General features: G+C 29.0%; 1 protein-coding gene across 2 annotated transcripts in view; it reads right to left on the reverse strand.

The window, feature by feature from the left end:
• The window catches only part of LOC119689150 (protein sickie), a 221789-nt gene extending 208358 nt beyond the window's left edge, over positions 1-13431 (reverse strand). For both annotated transcript variants that reach the window (XM_038103910.1, XM_038103909.1), the window contains exon 1: positions 13320-13431. In XM_038103910.1, coding sequence (XP_037959838.1) covers positions 13320-13405 — 86 coding nt within the window. In that variant the 5' untranslated portion in view covers positions 13406-13431. The remainder of the gene's footprint in view (positions 1-13319) is intronic.
• Positions 13432-23587: the final 10156 nt, after the last annotated feature.

Here is a 23587-nt window from a genome sequence, read left to right on the forward strand (position 1 = left end):
TTTTTCCTTTTTTTTTTTTCTTTTCTTTAATCTTAATCTTAATTTATATCATTTCATTTTAGGTTTAAATGAAAAGAAATATTTCTTTTTTGTTTTTACTTTATTTTATTATTTTTGTTTTGTTTTTTCTCTTCTTCTATTTTGTTTAATATTATTTATCAATACATCGCTTTTTTAATTTAATTTGATTTAATTTAATTTAATTTAATCCTTGTCTTCTTCAATTTTGTTTTATATTATTCTTTATTATTTGGTTTATTATAAATTTAATTTTTTATATTCTGTTTTCTTTTCTTATCTGTTTTTTCTTTTTTCTCTTCTTTTACATTTTTTTTGCTTTCTTTTAGTTATTCATCTTTCATTTTTTTAAATTCTATTTCATTTTATTTGTTTTTTTTTTTGTTTCCCTATATATCTTTTCCTTTTTTTTTTTTAATTAGATTCTTTAATTATAATTATAATTATAATATAATAATAATAATATAATTATAATATAATATAATAATACTTTTGTATACATTTTATTCTTTCTTCTTTTTTTAGTATGTTAACTTTTCTAAATCTAACACCCTTTCTTCGTTTTCCTTGTTTTCTCGCTTGCTTTCTTCGTTCATTCGTCCTTTTTTTTTTCTTTCGTTACTGTTATTTTTTGTTTTTTTTTTATATACAGAGCTATCCTGGTATTCGGAGAAATTATCTGTAGTGTTTTAAATTTTTATTGTGATGGACAATGGGATATTCTTTTTACCTTTACCTTTTTCTTGTCTTTATATGATGACTTTATTCCATTATAATATAAATGATTGCTATAATATCTAATTGCTTTCTTGGTGAACCAGGAAGTGTAGTGCATATCATTAAGGTAGATTAATTTTTCCTATAACTACTTTTAATTGTGTAATGTTTTTTATGCGGGTAATTTGGTTATCTTTGATTAGTGAAATTTTTGGAATATATAGTGTTATATGTTAATTTGAATAATTTCCATTATTTATTGGAAGTTACTTCTCAATCATATAACATATAATAACACTATGAGTATGACATGATAAAAAAAAATAGAGTGAGTAGTATGAGCTTTCATTATAATTTTGTGCATTAATATATATATAAATATATATAAATATATATAAATATATATATATAAATATATGTATGTATTATATATATATTTATTATAAATATATATACACGTTCAATGGTACGCGAAGCTAATTATAAACTGTACAAATCCCCGTGTTATATGGGGGATTAAAATCGCGTAATATGAAAACGCGTTATAAGCGTACCGCGTTATATTGGGGACTACTGTATATTTTTACGTATTCCTTACATAAATTACATAGGAAAAAAAATTGATAAAAAGTTTCGTAAAAGTGCGTAATTAAAATGTTAATTTCGAAATGAGTGGTAATGAGATTAGGTCACACTAAAGACACAGATATTTATACTTACTAAATTACTTAAAGTTAAATAAAACTTTCACTATTCTTTTAGCATTTTTAAGTGTTTATTTAAATCAGGATTTTGAAGTCTTAAATAAATTGAACAAGTATTACTGTAAAATACAGAAAATTGGTTTCCTGTTTGATGTTTACTAAAAACCTCCAGATTTAGTAAATAGTCATATAGAAAAAGGAAGTCTATACCGTAATATTTATGTAATTTTATATTTATTATATTTAATAATATTATTTATATGAAACGCTTTTGAAAATACGACTACCAAGAATTAAAGGCACAAAAATATTTTTCCGAAAGAAAAATTCATCTGAGTTACCATTTTTCAGTGGATTACGAATACTACGAGTGTTAAAAAAATTTTTATATTTAAATATTTATATTTCGGTTACAGGGTTTAACCTTACAGTTTACACGTTTTTGTCCTTACCACAAGAGTTGAAGTGTCAGTTAAAACAATATCAAATATAAACGAACCATTAAAAAAGCTTACAACCACCTCAATAATTAATCCTGGTTATCATGTGTCAAAGAGGAGTGATTTCGAAGAGACAAAAAAGGAGCAAAAGAATGAATCGTTATAAAAAAAAATTCTTATGAAATTGAAATAGGAGTATTTCAGAAGAATAAAATGTTCACTTTTATGTGGAAATCGTACAGATACATATGCATATGTCATGCTGTAATATACGAGGGTAGATGCTGAATTTTTACAGTAATTTACTGTATATGAAATATCATTATGACATATATATGTAATACCAACTAAAAATGATTTTTATCTGAGTGGTAAGCTCACTTACCACTGAGTGGTTGTTGAGTTTTTGAAAAATTGTTAAGTTGTGTTGGTTATACCCATCACATCTATTGGATTTGTTGCTCTCAATGATTGATCTATTGATACTCTTGTATAAATTAAAATGTCTAGAGTCAGTAAAATACGCTACTTTTCAATACAAAATCGCATTACAATTTTTATGATCAATAGAATAATGAAGAAATAAAGTCCATGTTCGTCAAACCGACTAATCTTCTTTCTGCTGCAAATATCGAAATTTGGATTTAGGTTAGGTTCATAAGATCACAGCAGAAGCAGAAAAATCATTTGAAAAATACGGTCTTTGTGGACGTTGCTCAAACGTTTGAAAAATTATAGCATAAAGGAAATGTCAACAGGACTACAGTGCTTTTATGAATTGAAATTTATTTAGTCATACTTAACTTAGCGATACTTTAACGTTAGACAAGGACATAATTAGTCTAACCTGGAAGAGATAAAATATGGTGTCTCGTTAGAAAACATTGTTGGGCAACTTCTATGCCCCCTGTAAACAAAAGATATACCATTGACACGGAAGAGCAAGATTGCTACCTTTTTTGATGACACAGCCCTACTTGGAATAAAAAACACCGCAGAAGCAAAAGCAGCTAAGCTACAATTGAAAAATGGACGAAAACTTGGAAAAATTCATTAAATAACACAGTTGAAGTAATCACCCTCTAATGCTACTAGAAGTTTCTATCTCACACGCAAATTTCTTAGCACAAATCTTGATGCTAAGTTAAATTGGAAGTAGTATATAAAAATAGAGCAAATTAAACACCAACAAAAATGATCACAAAAATGGACTGGTTTATCGGACGAAGATCAAAACTCTCTTGATTTATTAAAATTATAATTGATAAACAAATATGCGGAAATATTATCAACGCCCCATAAGCTCGTAGTATTGAAATTCATCGAGACATTTACATCGCCATATTTGCTGAGAAAATAAAGGACAAGGGAAAGCTCATTTTAAGCGGCATATAAGGTATATAAAAGCAATAGTTAGCAGATTTCATAATATTACAGGCCTGTTCTGACGGCTTCAACGATGGATTCCACATGATGTAATTATCATTCAACAAAAAGTAGGGTCAGACTACTCGATAATTCTAATGTAAGTAATTGTAGTGTTAACATACTTTGTTGTGTACATACTAACTAGTAATAAATTATAGCTAGTTGTAGTGTCAGATCAGATTAGATTAGATCTTAAGATGAGTTGGGAACTTGTCACCACGGCACTGCATCCTTTAAGGATTATTATTAAACACTACATATTGTTGTAGTGTTAACAAACAATTGTTATGTACATACTAACTAGTAATTAGTTAGTAACTAGTTGTGAATTAATAAACATTTTTATATGCATACTAACTAGTAATTAGTAAGTAACTAGTTTTGAAATTAATAAGCATTTTTATATACACACTAACTAGTAATTAGTTAGTAAATATTTGTAAAATAAGTAAATATTGTTATGTACATACTAACTAGAAATTAGTTAGTAACTAGTTGTAGTGTTAACAAACATTGATATGTAGATACTTTTAATAATGTTTGTAATAAACAAAAGAGAAATGAAATTATTGTTAATATTTCATATCAAAAATATTTATATTGCAATTTAAATTCAGTTATTTTAAATACCATTTGGTTTACAAAACAATAATTATTTTCATAATTTTTGCAAAGACAGAAAGATAGATCTGTTTACAATGGAACCGAGTTGTCGAGCATCTATAATGCATATGCAACATGGCTTTGGCAGCATCTTGAGTCTGGCAAGCATTCACAGATACTTAAATATGGCAACATAATAGCAATAAAACATCACAGAATAGAACTGTGCACTCGTAAAATAGCAAAGAATACTGAAGTGTGTCTTTTATGCATTAAGATGGAAGTAGTACTCCAGTATTTATGGTTGTGGCAAAGTGAATATATTAAAAATGTGTGGAGACACAGAACGGACTGCGTTGCGTATTCAAGATCTCATGCGAATATAAGTGTTTGTTAGTGTGGATGTGTAACTGACTTAGCATATCCGTTAATAAACATACTGCACATACCGCCCGACACACCGATACACCGACACACCGGCTGAAGTGAGACTCAAAAGTAGGATAGCTGTCACATGCATAAAAGTACTTAGTGGGTGTTCCATAATAGCACAAACACAGACTGTTTTACGATGTTTCAATTAAAAAGTATTTCTGTTGGTGCTGTACCGTGCTGTACTGTGCCGTACTTGCTGAAAGTACGCAAACACTCTAACAAGTAATAAAAATTTTAGTACAAAGAATTATGAAGTACACACGTTGAGCATAAAAAGTAGCTGGTGTAGTCAGTCACCAATGGTTCAAGTAGAGAAACACACAAGAACTCTGGTAATAACATCGTACGTGAACTTCAATTATGCAAAAGGTGGGCTCCAGAAGTTATTTTTATTAACCAAATTAAAACAGAGAAGCAATTATCAATCGCAAGTCATTTAAAATTTTCATTAAGCAAAAATTCATTTAAAATTCATTAAAAATATATTTGCTGCCAATGCATATCCGAGAAGAACTTTTCCGTGAAAATGCATATTACGCTTAGAAATATAAATACAGGAAACAGAAATACAAGTATTTCCCACCAAGCGCATTTCAATGATTATCTTGTGTCATAACCGAACCATCGAGGCTTCAAAAAGAAGGATGAGAACTGTAGGAAGAAATTGTCTTCATAATGGAGGCGATACAATATATTTATTATCAGATAAAATCAAGTCAAAAAATCGATATGGCACAGATTGAAACGATTTTTTATTTCCTTTCTCCTAAAATAAAACAATTGAAAATCTTATAATGTAAAGAAAATTCATCATTTCGATTTTATCAATAACTGTAAAATGCAGTTTTTATGCAAATACTTCATAAATATTGAAACACACATTTTGTATCTGCGCCTGTTTAGGTTGTATCTCCCGCGATTTATGCAGCGCGACTTGTGTGACTGACATATGAATGCAGTCGGAATGATGTTTGTTAAATCGTTGAAAACAAAAAAGTTCAGCAGTTCAATACAAAATTTAAATTTTTAGGTAATAAAGCCTCCAGCAAATCCGACATAGAAGTGAACTACATAATTTACGTAAAAGAAGTCATTTTCTTAAGGCCAATCTTCGATCGCAAAACACCTCCATTTCTGTGTACTTGAAGCCTCCAGCAAATCCTACATAGAAGTGCACTTCATAATTTAAAGAAATAACTTGCTTTGGTTAAACTTAAAAATCCAAATACCTCTATTTCTATGCATATATACCCTGCAGCAAATCCGACATAGAAGTGAACCACATAATTTACGTGAAAGAAGTAATTTTCTTTGCGCTAATCTAAAATCTCAAAATACCTCCATTTCTGTGTACTTGAAGCCTCCAGCAAATCCTACATAGTGCACTTCATAATTTAAAGAAGTAATTCTCTTTGGTTTAATCTTAAAAATCCAAACACCTCTATTTCTGTGTACTTATATAAACCCTGCAGTAAATCCGATATAAAAGTAAACAATTCCATATGTAAGTAAAAGAGATAATTTTCTTTGAGCCAATCTTAAATCTTAAAACTCCTCCATTTCTGTGTACATGAATCCATCAGCAAATGCGACATAGAAGTGAACTATATAGTGTATAAAAATAACTTTCATTATTTGTATATAACACAATGGATTCTGTAATATTTCACAGAGGATCTTAATATATATAAAGTTTAACCGTAATTAAGTAATATCTGCGAAGATTAGTGGTAAGTCTTATGAAGAACATTAACAGAGTTAATGGATCCTTTTAGAAATATAAATAAATAAATTTTCGAGTAAGACATAATATCCGGAGACTTAAATACAGAATCTTCTTTTAATAGTCACCTTATTAAGAGCAAAACAATTGCACTCTCTTTATATCATGCAAAGACGTACGTACAAGCAATGCCAATGTCAGTGGTTATTTATTCAACATATAATTGTTATACTTTTATATATAAATAATATATATCAATTATATTTCAAATATATATTAAACATTGCTTATATATGATTGAAAAACTCATATACGAGTATATCCAAAAGTTTGCTTGAAACTAAGTAAACATAATTTAAAAATCACTACAAAAATTCCTGACAGGGCACTGTACCTTAAGCTAAAAGCTTATTGGTAACTTAGGCTAATAGAACTTTTAGGTGTTGTACTAGAAAATACTATATCTCTAAACTGCTACTGGGAGTTTGTCTGGCACTGCAACATAAGCGAAGGAAGTACGTAAGCGAACATCTCATGTTAAATAAAGATATAAAATCTTATAATACAGGTTCAATTCTAAAATTTACTAAGAAATTTAGACTTGCGGAAACACGCTAAATTTATCAATAGATCTCTAATCTCTATATAACCAGAACTTGTGTTCAATGTAAAGTGCTTATAAAGTGATACATAGTTATGTTCTTTAAGGCCAGTATCGTTCCTATCTCAGTAGCGTTGTTACAAATAAATACTCTCCAGCTAGCAGTGATGACTGTACCCTGAAAAATATATTTTTTAATGTTTCATATAAACTGCCAACAAAATTGGTCCGAACTTATTTAAAAATAAAGAAAATCAAAATGTGACATTTTGACATTTTTCGAGTTCAATGACATTTTAATAGGATTAATTGGGAATAGAGGGACATGGAGAAAATGATTACATACTTTACACCAATAGGTGCACATTAACGGGTAATAGACTGTGTTGAAGATTAGGCAAGACTGCAGAAGAGCATAGTGAGCAATAGAGCACAATGGAAAAATAATGGTGAAAAAAACGACAACCCACCCTGGGTTATAAAACTAAGAGATAATTATAATGATAATTAATTACAATGTTTAATAAATTCTATAGTAATTACCATATTAATTTAATAAATGAATTCTAAGAATTTAAGTGACATTATTATAGAGTTCTTCTTCACAATATATAAGATAGTGATGGTAACCCTTATTTATGATGTAATGTTATTATAATAAAAATGTATTTATGTGTCTATTATATGTTGGTTTGCTAATATATCATTAAAGTTGAAGTTTTGTACTGGTGGTGTGATATACTGAGGGCGATACAACAATACAACACGCAAGCGTAAAGTTGCATACACGTTTGAAAGAAATATTCATTTGTTTATAAGTTCATTGCATTGTGTACCAGATTTTCGGAATATGTTTCAGTATAGCATTGCCACACTATCTGAAGTGAAGTTGATGCACTCCTCGTGAAGAACAAAGAGTGCAGTCAGTCATTCCCTTCAGAAGTATCTTTGTTCTGGTGGTTGATTTAATGATTTTTTGTAATAAATTTTCGCTATTGACTTTTAAGGGTTGCATGCATATTTTCGTCTTTCGGAACATCAAATGTAACTGGTTCTCAACATCGAAAATAATATTTTACTTACATTATGAATATTAATGGTATCTTTTAAGTGTGAACTCTTGAAATTCTCAGCAGAAATATATAACTTCTAGTTTCTAATCCACAAATTTCATAAAAATCAAATTAATAAAATTCTAATATTGTATTAGTGAAAAAATTGAATAATAAACTGTCAGTAATATGGTCATGCATGGACCATACGATTCGGAGTGTCAGAAATTAGATAAAAACGAAGACAATAATTAAACAATAATCAATATCATTAATTTAAAAAAATTACTTCTTCGAAAAGCAATTGAAATTAATATTAAACGCAGACATAAAGCTAAAAAGCATTTATGCTTTTAAGTGACATATGGTGGTGCATTCTACAGAAGAGGAAGATAGAGGGAGTCTTGTGATATTATGTCCTAAAGTTAATCATATAGTAGTAGTGACATTCCGCCCTATACTCTTACTAAGAGCTGTGTCTTTACCCAAATTATAATACAAAAAGACATTGTTATAATAACAATAAATACAATGTAAATACAGCAGGGAAATAATAATATAATAATAGTAGTGACATTATCTTCTACACTATTGTGAATGTAGTCTGTATCAGGTTCTTCTATGTCAAAGATTTTTAGTTAAAAAAATATGTGATAATATATGTGAGTGTGTTCCTACTTCCTTTCTACTATGAATAGCATCTTAAGAATTATTTGAATAAAAATATTAAAAATCAACTAGCCACTTATGTTTGCGTACTTTGTGTAAATTTCTAGACCTCTCTCCGATTGCAGAATATATTTTACTAATTCTTAATCTTATAATTACAATTGAGATGTTCTTATATATTTACTTTACACTACAAGTTTATCAACTCAATCAAACTACACAAAAGAATCAATCATCTCTATTAGAACAAGCTTTGGAACGTTACTTTTAAAATTGGTCGTATCCATATAATTTTTGAACAACCCGTTCATTTGCTACCAACTGGTTTGTATTCTAAACATGGGTTAAGAAGGGTTTACACATTTTTGCATTAAAGATTTTCGAAGTGCCCATGTCTTCTATATCTCACAACGTTTATAAAACTTTCTTGTTTTTTTAGGGAAGACTTTGATTTGATTTTATCAATATCAATACTAGATGTATATTTGCTGTCATTGTAAACGCATTCAATCAATTCTGCAAGATAATAACCTTTGATGTAAAGGAACTGCTCATAGTCCGTGTTTATGTTAATTGTATTGAATTTAATCATATTAATGTATAAGGCCATATTTTGAGAGGTAATTGTGATTAAAAGAAAGCAATACATTTTAATGTAAACTAGATATGAAGTGAATGTAAAATGGTTGCAGTTTGTGTTTCTTTGCTTTGTATTAAATTTATTTATATCAATTCAACATTGACTACATGTTAAGAGGTAATCTGGGTTAGAAAAAAGCGAAAATTGTCAATAGAAAATGGCTACCCATAGCACTGTATTAGATGTATCTATATTAATGCCTAAGTCCGCATTTCAGAAATGATTTGTGGATGATAGAAAGCAACCAAAATAATTTTACAATTAACATTCACTGCATATCGTCTCTGTTGTCGAAGATCATATTTAAAGTGTCATATGATATCTGGAAATAGTTTACTGGGTATTGGAGATACTTTGAAATGTGTGAATTAATATTAAATATTTAATTAACATAGGAGGATTGACTAGTGCATTCCAAATTATTTATATAATATATAACAAGTTGAAAGAAATATCACAGAGATCCAACTTTTTACAAAGTTTTTACATAATTAATGAAATTAAACTATAGTAAGCCACAGGACTTGAAGGATTGCTCAACTACAACCCGCACTTTACTTATATAGTTTATACATAAACACTTCAGTTAGAAATGAGCTATATTATTTCTTATATTATTTTTTTTTTTGTTAAGTTTGTCTATAATGCGATTAAGAGTGATGTTTACAATTTTTATATTAGTTAATAGTATTAAGTATTATATTCCAAATAGGACGTTCTCTAAATAATTTTCGTTTCTTTTTTGAAATTTTTACGATAATTGCTTTTTTCTATTTAGTCAGCTGGGTATTTTCTTCCCATATTTATTTATTTTAATTCATGAAATATAATGTTCACCCGGTGAGGAAGTAACCTCAGTTGCACATTAGGAATTTTATTCATTGCGGCGGTACTGATACCTTTCAATAATTGCATGGCAATGCTTGTGTCTTATATGTCGGGAGAGTTTAAGTTGATATGTCTGTTAATAAGCAATCGAATATTGATTTCGGGAAGCTTATGGATGTTTTCTGAAATTGGGGTTCTTACCATGTATTGCTCTACTTAACGAAAGATTGTATAAATGTCAAGATTATCTTCAATTCGTTATTATTGTTATAACGTTGGGGAAACTTGGAGTGCTTGGATTTACTTGGATTTTCATTCCAATTTCATTACCGATGTGCAAAATTTTTTTCTTGTTAATATATTGTAAATGTCTATTCTCTCTTGTATATACTTATATGTATGTACTTAAGTAGGTGCGGTAGAAAGTGATTCCTGTCGACTCTGTCATGAGGAGAAGGAAACATCAGAACATGTTCAATGAAACTGCCCAGCGGTGGCAAGACGTAGACTCGATTACCTTGGTAGCGGGATCCTGGTCCCAAATCAAATAGGTAAAATTAAGCCCACTGCAATTATAAGATTTATAAATAGTCTAAAATTGTCCTAGTTGGGCCTATAGGCGCACAATAGATCGGGGTGCACAAATAGCCTATTTAAATAATAATAATAATAATAATAATGTACTTAAGTACATAGAAGTCTATATATGTATTTAAATTTATTTAAACTGCAGTTTAAACTTCTGCATGAAATATTTTTAAACTTTAAAATTCACGAAATAGTCATGTGTATTTGCAACAATTTTTTTTATTTTCTGTTTAATAAAAGCTTTTAATGCAATAACGTGAAGTCCTGCATTTCATAAATAAATATTGTAAATTTTTAATTTATTTTCAAATTGCTTAACCAAGTGCGAAATTCTGCATCTGATGGATGCACTTTCCTGTTAAAGAAAACAAGCCAACATATGTACATATGCTCGTTCTCCTTTAATTAACTCAACATCATATCAACTTTTGCCTTTACTCTTGTTGTGCTATATATTTGGCTCGGCTTCGACATTTGGCATACACCCAATAAATATTAATAAATTCCTCCTTACTTAAACATCAAGTGAAGTGCAAATAAATATTAGAAACCAAAATTAGATTTTTCTTAGTTTTCCGAGAAAAAAGAATCCATTCACAATCTGTATGTTGCACCATGAAACTTGCATACAATCTCTATTTTTCGTGCCTCTAATGCAATGGACGCCTACAAATTTGACACCGGGAAGATGGTTTATTAATGTTATAGCCAATTTCACTTCGTCTGAAGGACTCACTACTAAATTTCGTTCACAAATTAATTATACAACAAGCGAAAGTGAAAGAGCGTTGTATTCTTGGCCTATCAAAGTACATTAATTCAATTTTTTTTATAGGGGTATCTAGTCGGATCGTGTTCATAAAATTATAGCGGCTTAATTAAATTGAAATTTTGTTGTCTAACACTTCTGTTCTGTTATTTTTATTTGATTTCCACGTACGAACAAATTTAATACAAGAAGTATGCTTCATGTACATTTCATTAGATCCGCGTTTATGTTTGCTTCTCCTAGTCCCCTACATATACCTCTGGAGCATAAAAATAAAACACATGTTAGTGAACTAATGATCTTATTCGAGTGTTTGTGTATATAGTCGTACAATGCTAAAGATTTTGCTAAAGACACATTATTCCAAAAACATTAAAATTACTAATCTGTGAAGAAACAACAATAAATACTCGTAGCAACTCCAAATGTGAAAGTGTCGGTAGGGGGAGGGAGCGTCTGGGTTGTGCAGGTTCTCTGATTTATTGTGGTGACGTTTGGTCTTTGCAGTCTATTTTTACTATTTTGGCCACTGGTGTGCTTTTGGTGTACTTTTGGTCTGTGTTAATTCTTCTGAGCAGTAGAAAGGCGGCATTTTTAATTTTCCCCCCAATTTTTATTTACTTCAGGAATGTAAATAAAAATGTGCTGGTGATTAGTGAATGCTCATTAGTGACTATAAATGGCAATGTATTCTATTCAAGCGAACCGAGTAAAGAATAGATTATGTGTGGGAAGTCGCTTAAGACTTCGCTATGGAATAAAAAACAAGTAAACTATGTTAAAATAGAAAGAAATTGGTTGTACATTCAAATAATAGGTCTCAAGCAGGGAAACATATGACTTAAGTGCTTCACTAAAAACATCTCACGTTATAATTGTATTCAACTACAATGCAGTTTTTGTTTAGAACTTTAAGACTACTGACAAAAACACACTTGATTATAATATTTGAAGGTGAAAATATATATAAATACAGTTCATTATAATATTCGATTAAAATGTGAAATAAATTTCAATATAAAAAAAAAACTTAATGGAAATATTCTAAATTAAACACATGTTGATATAAGCACTTCTCACAGGTATTGGTTTAGGCAGCGCAAGTTTAAATATTCTCCTTGTAACATAAGTAGACCTTAAATTCTGTTTGAAAATTACAAAATTTTAAAAACATTTAAATTATTTAATTACATTTATTAAATTATGATTTAATTAAAAATTGTCCCCTAAATTCTAGTTTGGAAATCACAACAAAATCTAAAAACTACTTTAATTAGTTAATCATCTTAATTAAACTCTGATTTAATACAAAATACTCGCCTAAATTCTGATTTAGAAATTGCACAATACTTAAAAATCAATTTATTTAGTTAATTACATTAATTTATTAAAAATTGTCTCCAAAATTCTAGTTTGGAAATCACAACAAAATCTAAAAACCACCTTAATTAGTTAATCATCTTAATTAAACTCTGATTTAATTAAAAATTCTCCCCTAATATCTGATTTGGAAATTACTACCAAATTTAAAAACCAACTTAATAAATTAATTATATTAATTAAATTCTCATTTATCTTATAATTCGTCCTTAAATTCTGATTAGAAATTACAACAAAAATTAAAAACCAATTTAATTAATTAATTATATTACTTAAATTATGATTTATTTAAAAATTCTCCCCTAAGTTCTGATTTGGAAATTATAACAAAAATTAAAAACTAATTTAATGAGTTAATTATATTTATTAAATTAAGATTTAATTAAAAATTCTCCCCTAAGTTCTAATTTGGAAATTACAACAAAAATTAAAAAACAATTTAAGTAGTTAATTACATTAATTAAATTATGATTTAATTAAGAACTCTCCTCTAAATTTAATTAGTTAATCATATTTAGTTAAAAATAATTTTCTAAATCATATACCAATATTTTATATTTTATTCAAAGAAAAATTTTTCGTTTGATTTATTGGATATGTTCCTTACCCATTAACCAATGTTTGGAAGAGTAATTCATACTACTTCAGTCTAAAATCAGGTACTCTTCACTAATCAATTAATATTTAAAATTTTTGTCTTTATACATATCATCAAAATTTTTACCTTCGTACATCCGGTGAATTCGGTAAGCTGCGGCATTTTCGACTGCTTTTGCTGCCACCGCCGTGTGACGATGATGAATTGCCCATTTCTTTATAATTCCATTAAAAATGCAAGACAGTTAAAATTCTTTTTTATTTTTATTTATTTATTTTTTTTGTTATCTAAAAAGCCATTTTCAATTATTTTTTTTCCATTTTTTATACATTTTCTTTAATATAAAATCACCAAATTTTGCGCATATTTTAAGGCGCCAGAACATTATAGCACTTCACATCTTAATCATTTTTTAGCTATGAATAAACAACAAACATTAGCCTTTCATAGCCAATTTTTAGGCAACTCAAATTCGTTATATTAAAATTTATGCATATTTAATTTAATAAATTTACATAATTTTAGGCGCATAAACGTGTTTTTTTTTTTCATTTTTCACTTAAATAAATAATTATTTATCCTAATTATAAATTTATAGAAGAAGCTTTACAGTAGCAATGAATTAATTTTGAAAAAAAACAGAATTAAGACTTTCTTTTAGGTAATGGCAAAAATTCTATAGAAAATAAACTTTAAGATATGTGTAGGCGATAGAAAAATAAATTCATATTAAAAGCAACCACAGAATTAACAAAGTGTGTGATATTTATTTATTAATAATAAGAAATAAATAATAAAAAAAAAAATAGGTCTGCACAAGTAAATGAAATATATGTATTGATATACACATATATAGGTATATATATGCGCCTTCCTTTGTACCAATTGAAGAACTAATCGAAAAGTAATTTATGATATTGAAATCTTGGACAAATGCTTGCCGACTGGATATATATAGCTGTAGTGTAGCAATATTTTTTTCTATGGACACTGGTCCATAATGCAATTAGGTAAACATATTCTCTGCTTCCGTTTCCGTTACTGGTGAAGGCAGACAAGCAAATATAAAACAGACTAATGGTAAACAAAATTGAAAAGTTCACTCAGTGCACTTGACATTTGTTTCAGCTAATCAATGATATGGCGTCAAAGGCTCATATTTCGGAAAAAAAGAAAATAAAGAAGTGTGTTCTGGCGAAGAGGTGGGCGAGCAAAATATGGTATAATTTATATTGAAAATTTAAGCCTGGGGTGCTTTAAATTAAATTTAAATGGGACGAATTTTGCGATTTAATTGGCGAAATGATTTATTTAAAGGAAAAGGAGCAATTGCATTGAAAACGTCCCAAAGTGGGTAAAAAGAGATATAGAGATAAAGGCAATTAAACAACTTTTACCATAGACTTTAGTAAAGTTTACAAACACTAACTTAACTAATATAGAAAAAATTATTCTTAAGTTACTGTACAGTTTCTTAGAGTTAGCTACATAAAAATCATTATAAAATTTACAAAATCGTGTTATATTTATGGAGTATAGTTCCACAGATGACTACCCACATGCTAACCCATCCATATATTCATTTTGCAATTCCTTTCATATTTTCTGTAGGTTCATGGGAATTAAAACAACAACAATACTATTGACAATACTCTATTTATCGGAAAATAATAGCTGTAGGTAGGTGTAGTAAAATCTAAACTTTTTTTACAATGCTTTCGCAAAGACAAGATCTCAATCAACTGTTACGATTTGAAAGGTTATTGTAATATTTTCTATTTTTATACTTACTATTCTATTTTTATTTATATATTTACTTCTATTATTTATTTGTTTGTAAAAAAGACGAACATAGTAAAGGTAGAGCAAGGATCCGGTAGGTAGTGTGATAGGTCTGATGCAATAAACATTTCATATAACAAACATGTTAACAACAGTTAACGTCCTGGTACTTTCTTATGCCGATGATACGGTTCTAGCAAATCTTTAGATTCTCGCTTTTGTATCACAAAAAAGCATTAATTTATAAAAATGGTATAAAATGGTATAGGTATAAGGTTATACCCTTAATCTTATACCTATAGTAATAATCTTATATAGTAATAAAAATAAGTCAATTTTAGTTTTGCTCTGAGAAGGGAAAATTCCAAGAACTTCGATTAAAAAATTTAGAAATCTCACAGATTACCAAATTTAATTATCTTGATAAGCATAACGACAAAAAAGCGATTTGAAAACCCCGAGTATAAAGAAATTAAAGCATCAGTAAAGACAAACAAACTGAGGTGGTTAATTAATTAAATAATCTGGAGAAATAATTTTTTTTTTTAATACAACGGATTAGTGTCCAGTTATAAGGGTTACTGGTATTGGAAATAACTAGCAGATCAAGCTTAGAGATTCTGCATATATAACAATCAAAGACATATGCGATAGCATGATCTGTTATTGTCTATGCCTATCCAACAATATAAAGTGTTTCTATGTTCTATGTTGAAAAAGACAATATATAGAAATCTAGCAGTAGCTCATTCATGGGGGAATAATGTAAGAGATCTCCATCTTGACAATATAATGTAAAAATTATAAAATGTATATGGTTCTTATATAACTTTGTTTTTATATTTTAGGACTGACATTCAAAAGAAATGTTGTTGAATGAATCTACTGGAGAGACTTATGAACTATAAAAAATATATAATGAAACAGTGGTTTTGTAAACTAGGAACTTTGTTGAATGAAACTTTAGAAAGACCGGAGAAACCAATCAACTATGGAATAAGATATAAAATATATAAAATAAGATATATATAATCGTATACATATGCAAAAGATTCTAAAAAAGTTTAGAAAGTTTAGAAGCAGTTAGAACTATGGAAAATATATAATGAAATAGTTGGTTTTGTTAACCAGAATTTTTTTGAATGAAACTTTTGAAATACTGGAGACAGTTATGAACTATGAAATTAGATATATATAATAAGATATTTGTAACCTTATACATATATATATAAAATTCTAAAAAACTTTAGAAATATTGGAAGCACTTATGAAGTATGGAAAATATATAATGAAAGATTAGGTTTGTTAACCAAAAATTTTGTTGAATGAGACTTTAGAGATCCTGGAGACAGTCATGAACTATGGAATAAGATATGATGGAAGAGTTAATTCTAATTGCACAATGAGTATATTTATGTAGCGAGAGAGGGAGAGAGAGAGATCTTAAAGTTACATCAATATGAATATTACATTTAACATATATACATTTATACACATATGAATATGTATTAATGAATAGATGAATATGTAGTGTTTTTTTCAAATCGATGCCATTAGTTGTGCTCCAAAGAATACTCCCAGGTTGTTACTCAAAACAGAGAATATCACTTAAAATTTTCGTATTGGTGATGGTAACGGTTGAGAAATGTAGCTCTATACCACTGTATACTGCTGCTTTGTCCTCATTAATATATTGTTTAATAAAACAAATTTCCAGTATAAAAAACGACTCAGATTGAAGGATTCTATATTTATTAAATAAATACATGAGACCGAAAAATTCGAAATTCTTAATCGAATCCTATTATATATAAATCTCGAAAAGTTTTGAGCAATATTTTATAATCAAGTAGATGTCATTAAACAAATTCAATGGAAATCAATAACTTAAATTACAAATCCATTTGAAAAAATGCAGAATCTAGAAGAACTTCAGTAGCAGTAATCCAAAAAAAAAAAATAGAATTGCGTGTAAATAATTTACACGCGTGTGCGACACGTGATTTTACAGCCATTTTACTTTTTCTGCTGTTTTTAGTGCCTGCGAAGAGGCTGTTTAATACCCAATAACTCCGATAGACTTGTGAATGGAAGGCAGTACCATTTCGGAAGAGAAACGGTGAGAATTTATGGTTAATCAATTTGTCGTAAAAATTAATGAGTTGTATTTGGTTTTTTCGATAAGGTTTCATTTTTGTATTGAGTTTCATAAAAGTGCAACCCAATTGCTGGAACAATAGTACTGAGCAGCGGGAGGTGAGCTCGACAAGATGAATGTCACTTTTGGGAAATGATAGAAGTGGAACTTTTCTAAAACAGAAATTTACTGGAGTCAAACACGCATGGGTGAGGGCAAATTTGTTTCTTGTTATATATTATGGTAAATTTTAATGATTTAAATGGCAGCTACTTGACATGACATGAATATAATAAATATTTGGATTCCATATGAGAAACAAAGTAATTTATTTGGATTTCGGTTTAAATTATATCATATAATGTGAAAATAAATTTACATGTATGAAATATTAAACGGATGAAATGAAATTGTATTATTCGTAAATTATATTTGCATTAGGTACGATTTATAAGGCAACGATTAAGGAGTCAAGAAAGAATTGAACGACATTAGGGGTTCATATAACTAGCGCTTAATATGAATGCAATAAGAATTGCTAAGAGAATAAAATATATACAATATAAGAGGGCAAATTTTTTGTTATTTTTTGATAATGTTTTTTCATTTTACCATACTTCACTTTCTTAATTTTTTCGCGTTTTTGGTGCTGTTTATTGGCACTCTTTTTGGTATCCTTTTGCTACTAGTTAGGTCTTTGACCATTTTTTACTTGTCTTTATCTCCAATACGTGTTATTATGTTGTTTGACTATTTTTTGTTTAGTACTGTTAGCTTCTATCCGAACATATACTTATATATATGTGCTTTCTGATTGCACTTTCTTTGATTTTTTCCTGCTCTTAACTAAATCTTTAACCATTTGCTGTATTTTTTCACTTCTATTAGAGTTTTTAGTGTAAATAATTTGCGTTTCGGTTTTTTTTTTTGGTGCTGTTTGCTGCTGCGATTATTTAAATGTGCAGTTTGTTAGCACTTTTTTATACATTTTCTGTGTCTCTTTTAGTGTTTTTTTGAAGGGTTTAGTGTTAGTTATTTATCGTTTTTTTTTGTTTTGTACTGTTAGTTATACAGTTTTTTTTTTGACATTTGCTTATTTTTATGTATACACAGTCAAACTTCCATACATCGATTCCATACTATTTTGCAAAGAAAAGGTTCGATTTTTTGTGATTGTACGTAATTTACTCTCTAAATCTTGTTGCGCTCAAGTTATAGATAATTCGAATTATAGAAGTTCGAGTGATGGAAGTTATTCATTCACATATTAATTAAATGACAATTAATTAATTAAATGGCAATAAGACACATTATTATTAGACACATTATGACTTTATTTTCCGTAAATGATGTTGAAGTTTTGTATTTATTTTTATTTACTTAGGATATTCATATAAATTTAATTTAAAGCGGTTTTTCTAAAAGTAGTAAACTACAACAGCAAAAATGATTTTTATAAAATAATATAGGTGTTTCGAGTATTGTCAAATACCCATCATCAGTGCTCTTGGAAATAGTTTTTGTATTTAATTATTCGTGAATAATTTTTTTAAACTGCAAGTACTAGAAACCGTACTCGTGCCCTGTCACGAGTTAGTTAATTGAATTTAAAGCTTAACCAATAATTAATACAGAAGAAAATTTATCAATAATCATTTTTTGCAATAATTTATTGTATATTACTTTTAACAAAAAAGTGCAAAGAGATACAGGGTACATTAGATGAAATGGTATTAAATGGTGTGAATGGTGATGTGTCTCAGTGCCTACTAACACATTAATCTAATACTTCAGATTTAATCATTTTGATTAAAAAGTAATTAATTGAAGTGCTTGAGACATTGCTTGTTCCTCGTGTACCGTTCCTAGATTATTGGTTACTCACATGGATTTAATATCGAACTGCAATTATATGAAATGAAAATGTCGTTTTGCAGTAAATTAAAAACAAATGCATCTTTATTGAATTGCTGCACCTTGCCTTTCCTTTTTCTTGAAGAATTGCAAAGAACTTCTAGGTTTTTTAATTTCAATTTAATTTTGTTGTCAATAGAGAGGAACTTATAGACTTAAGTTAAAAAGAGAACTATTAAACTGTGAGTTAAAACCCTGAAGCAATTTGTGAGTCCACCATCAGTCGTAATGGAAGTGAAGAACCACAGCTCTGAAGACTTGGCAAATTATGTGCTTTCGATACTTTGCCGCATAATAATGAGCATCAAAGTCCAATCGCAATTTCAGGCGTCAGCATCTCAGTCCCAAATGCACTGTCCTAAAAAACTCAAGCCGGTACTTCTCTGGATTGTAAAGTGTTTTATAAATAAATTTATTTTTATAGTTTATAACTTTATTTTTTATGTTGCATATGCATTTGAGCATGTCGCTTGCAGCATCAATGTTGCATGTTGGCATTCGCTGAACGGCGACTCTTTGTAGTCGGCATGTTGCTGAGCATTAAATGATTTCATACTCGTACTAAAGTTGCTTTAGATTTTTTGGCAAATAAAATAAATTTAAGTAAATGGAAATTAGTTGCGAGCGTGAAATAATTATGTCTGCACAATTTGTCCAAATGTGAGAAAAACACGAAATGGAGGAAATGATCGTGTAAAATTAGCGACCTGTTTGGTATTTATATAGATTGTTCTCGGAACTGATGGAGTATAGTGATATGATATGTTAGAGTCATGAAGTTACACATTTAAACCTGATTCAACACTAAAGTTATTAATAGATGATCAATAACGAAAGCAGGGGAATATTTTCTTCAAGGAAGTTAAAGAACCTGGTTGTTGAAATAAAAATAGAAACATTGCAGTACTGAAGTGGATTTCACCAAATAATTTTTTCTTTATTACCACAAATCATTTTTCAGCTAATGACGATGTCCTAACAAAAAACCACTTTTAGCAAATATATTTAAAGTCTGTGGTGTAATACAAATTTACTACAAATTTATGGTATATGGTACACTGCAAATTTATCAAGAGCTTACTTATCTTTTTCAACATCCAACTGCAACATGTTGGGATTAAATCAGGTTTGAAAAATGACATTCTCTAAAGTCCAACTTCACGATATTCGGATCAGATCTGGTTAGAAAACTATTATTTCTTAAAATTTAATTTTAATATGTTTGGATCAGATCAATCTTGAAAATTGACCTTTCCTAAAGTCAAATTTCAACATGTTCGGATCAAATCTAGCTTAAAGGCCGACCTTCTCTTAAGTACAACTTCAAGATAATTGGATCCGATCTGGCCTAAATATTTATATTTTGTAAAATCCAATTTCAAATTATTTGAATTAGATCTAGCTTGAAAAGTGATTTTTTTTAAGTCCATATTTAACATGTTCGGATAAGATTATTCTAGTGGACTAATCTTTTGTTAAATCATCATACCACATGATTTAGATCAGACGTGACCTTTTGTGAAGTAAAATTTCAAGATGTTCGCATTAGATTAGTTTAAATCAGGTTTGAAAGTTGTCTAAAGTCAAATTTCAATGTGTTTAGATCAGATCAAACGGCTGAAAGTTAGGTGCTGACTTATAGAGCGATTTGCAGGTAATAAATTATCTTTCATACATATATATATTTTCAACGAATTGGCCTGCATATTATGTAGGTATAATAGAAAGCTATTGTGTGAAGTAGTTTATATATTATCATTCAAATTTAAAGAAGCTTTGATACCATTTCGTATACTAGCCATTGGAATTAGCCTAAAATACAATACTAGTTTCTTAGTTTTAATATAAAATAATGCATTTGCTATTTCAATGTACTGACTTAACTTAGGCTGATACTGTGAGAATTTTTGCATTAGACTTTAACATTATATTTTGCAATTATTCAGATAAATTCAAATAATTATTCATTGGTTTTAATTTTTTTTCCTGTATTAAATCGAGAACAATAAAAAACTTAAGTATTCTGTTCTGGTTTTCACAAGTTTGCTCTAGTTTTGAAGTCACTTGTCGTAAATACTCTCAAAAATAATTATACAAATAAAGATTAACTCAGATAGTTTGAAAGAAATCTGTGAAGATTGAATATTAAAAAAAAGACTATAATTATAATTCAGTCGATAGAATACTCAGGCAAGTACCAGTTCAATCCATAGCATTGGATACTTTCTCGTGTCAAGTAGTTAAAAAAAATATTTTATTTGAATTATAATTGTTGAGAATGAGGATAAATAAACTAAAAATTAATTATAATAGTACTTCACATCTTCGGTATTTTTAATATTAGAGTAGAAATTGTAATATGCAGATTATTGCAGTCAAAATTCACCCTAAAGGTTAAGTGTGCAGTAAATCCTTTGTAATGGAGCTTATACATTCTATTCAACTAACAAAATTGAAATTTAACTAAAAACCACGTTTTATAGATGCTGTCGAAAATAAAGTCAATATATTACCCCTTCATTTGCAAAGCCATTATAGTGATGTACTTATGAGAGAATATCAGTTGAAGGAAAACCTCGAATAGGCAAATAAAGCACGTGTACCAAACTCTTCTACTCCCACCACAAAACATTGAGAGCCGCTAATAGACAAATTTAGAACAATTTAAGCAGATTAGAATATTTTTATCAATGTGTAACCAAGCAGACAACCACACAATCGAACAACCACACCATCGACCAATTCTGCAACATCCATACCATCCGGCCGACTGACTGTGTGTCAATAAGTTCGTCTTCAAAGAATATTCGTACGACCTTAGAGACCGTGCTGAGTTTATCAAAACACATTGAAATGGTTCGAATGCATTTTCTCGGAATAGACGTTTGGTCACGTACAATGTTAAGCAGAAAGTGGAGAAATTATTATGCGCACTGACAGCAGAGGCAGCACGAACGAAAGGCACTGAAGAGCCAGAACCAAGAGACACATCGTAGGCAACTAAATTTATGCAGGACTAATGGGGCGAACAAATATTTGAGTCGATGCGTTCGTTGCGGTGGCAGCGGTCGTTTGAGTTATGTGATTTTTCTCTGTTCCCAAAACAAAAAAAAACAATAAATTTCAAAATGTTATCCAAAGAAAAAAATAAAAATTAAAATGAAAAAAATTATTTTTCAAACAAAGTTGCCAAACAGCCAAAACCACGCAAAGCTGGAGGAAGTGATTGCCGTAAGTAGCACGCGCCAATATAAGTTTTCGGAGTTTCTTAAAAAATGTAATAAATTTTGGGAAGTTACCTTTTTCTTATATCTGCGGAGACCTGATTACGCAAATGGACAAAATGCCATTTGTCAAAGAAAAAGGAAGCGGAAGCAATTACGTATGTGAGCATTATAACAGGTGGAAAGATTGACGAGTACTGAATTTAGTTCACTGTCAGTGAACTGTCAAATAATGAGCGAAACCTTTTGTGGCCTGGGGAAGGCAACGTTACTTATCCTATAGATCAAGTGGTAAACGAATGCATTACTTATATGGAGTAAATTTAGAATAGAATAATAAATTCTTTATAAACTTTAACCGAAATATCTATTGTGAGATTATCAAAAAATAAGTTCGACATATGCCAAAGTATAATGCATTATACGAGTACAGTTGAGTTAATCATGTTTTCAATATAAACATTTATTTGTATATCATTGGAGTAAAGAAGCGATTTATTACGTAGAAAATCAGTTTGTGAATAAACAGCCAATATCACTTAAACTAAGTTCAGATTTTCATTTTTCTTCACCGAAAATAAAGTTACCCAATAAAATGTGTTTTATATTTCGATTGTGATTTTATTTTTTTGAGGTTATGTCCACAAAAATCTACCGCAAACTCTTTTTACAATGAATAAAATAAAGATTGGTATTTACAATCTCGAGTTATAAACTCTGAAAAAGTAAGAAAGTGCAGATCTCCTAAGCTAAATTCAGACGCACAAAAACTATTTTAGGACAAAAACTATCTTTTCCCAAGATCGGAATTAGGATGGGTATGAACAGTCTTGAGCAATAGTCAAAACCCAGCAGAAAGTAAGGAAGTGTAGATTTGCTTTAATTGACTTTAGACTTATAAAAATTCTCGTAGGGTATCTTTTACTAGGATTGAAATCAGGATTGAGTTTGATTGAATTCACAGTCTTGAGCAATAGGCAAAACCCCGCATAAAGTTAGAAAGTGGAGGCTTACCTTAATTGAATTCAGACCCATAAAAATTATACTAGAATTTATTTTATTACGATTAAAATTAGGATTGGTATTTACAATCCTGAGTAACGAGTTCTCTAGCCAAGTTACATAGTAGGACTGAAGTATTCACAATCCTGCATAACGAGCTCGACAACCGAGTGACATTATTATTATTAAAGACTTAAAAGAACTGCAAACTTAACACGATATAACTTAACTATATTTAGACTTTTAATAAAGTCTAAATAAAGGATAGAGTCCTGAAATTATTTGCGAAATCTGACAGACTTACCAACACCGCGTTATCAAATCTTAGAATGGTT

This window comes from Teleopsis dalmanni, chromosome X (assembly GCF_002237135.1).
Source record: "Teleopsis dalmanni isolate 2A chromosome X, ASM223713v2, whole genome shotgun sequence".
Lineage (NCBI taxonomy): Eukaryota > Metazoa > Arthropoda > Insecta > Diptera > Diopsidae > Teleopsis > Teleopsis dalmanni.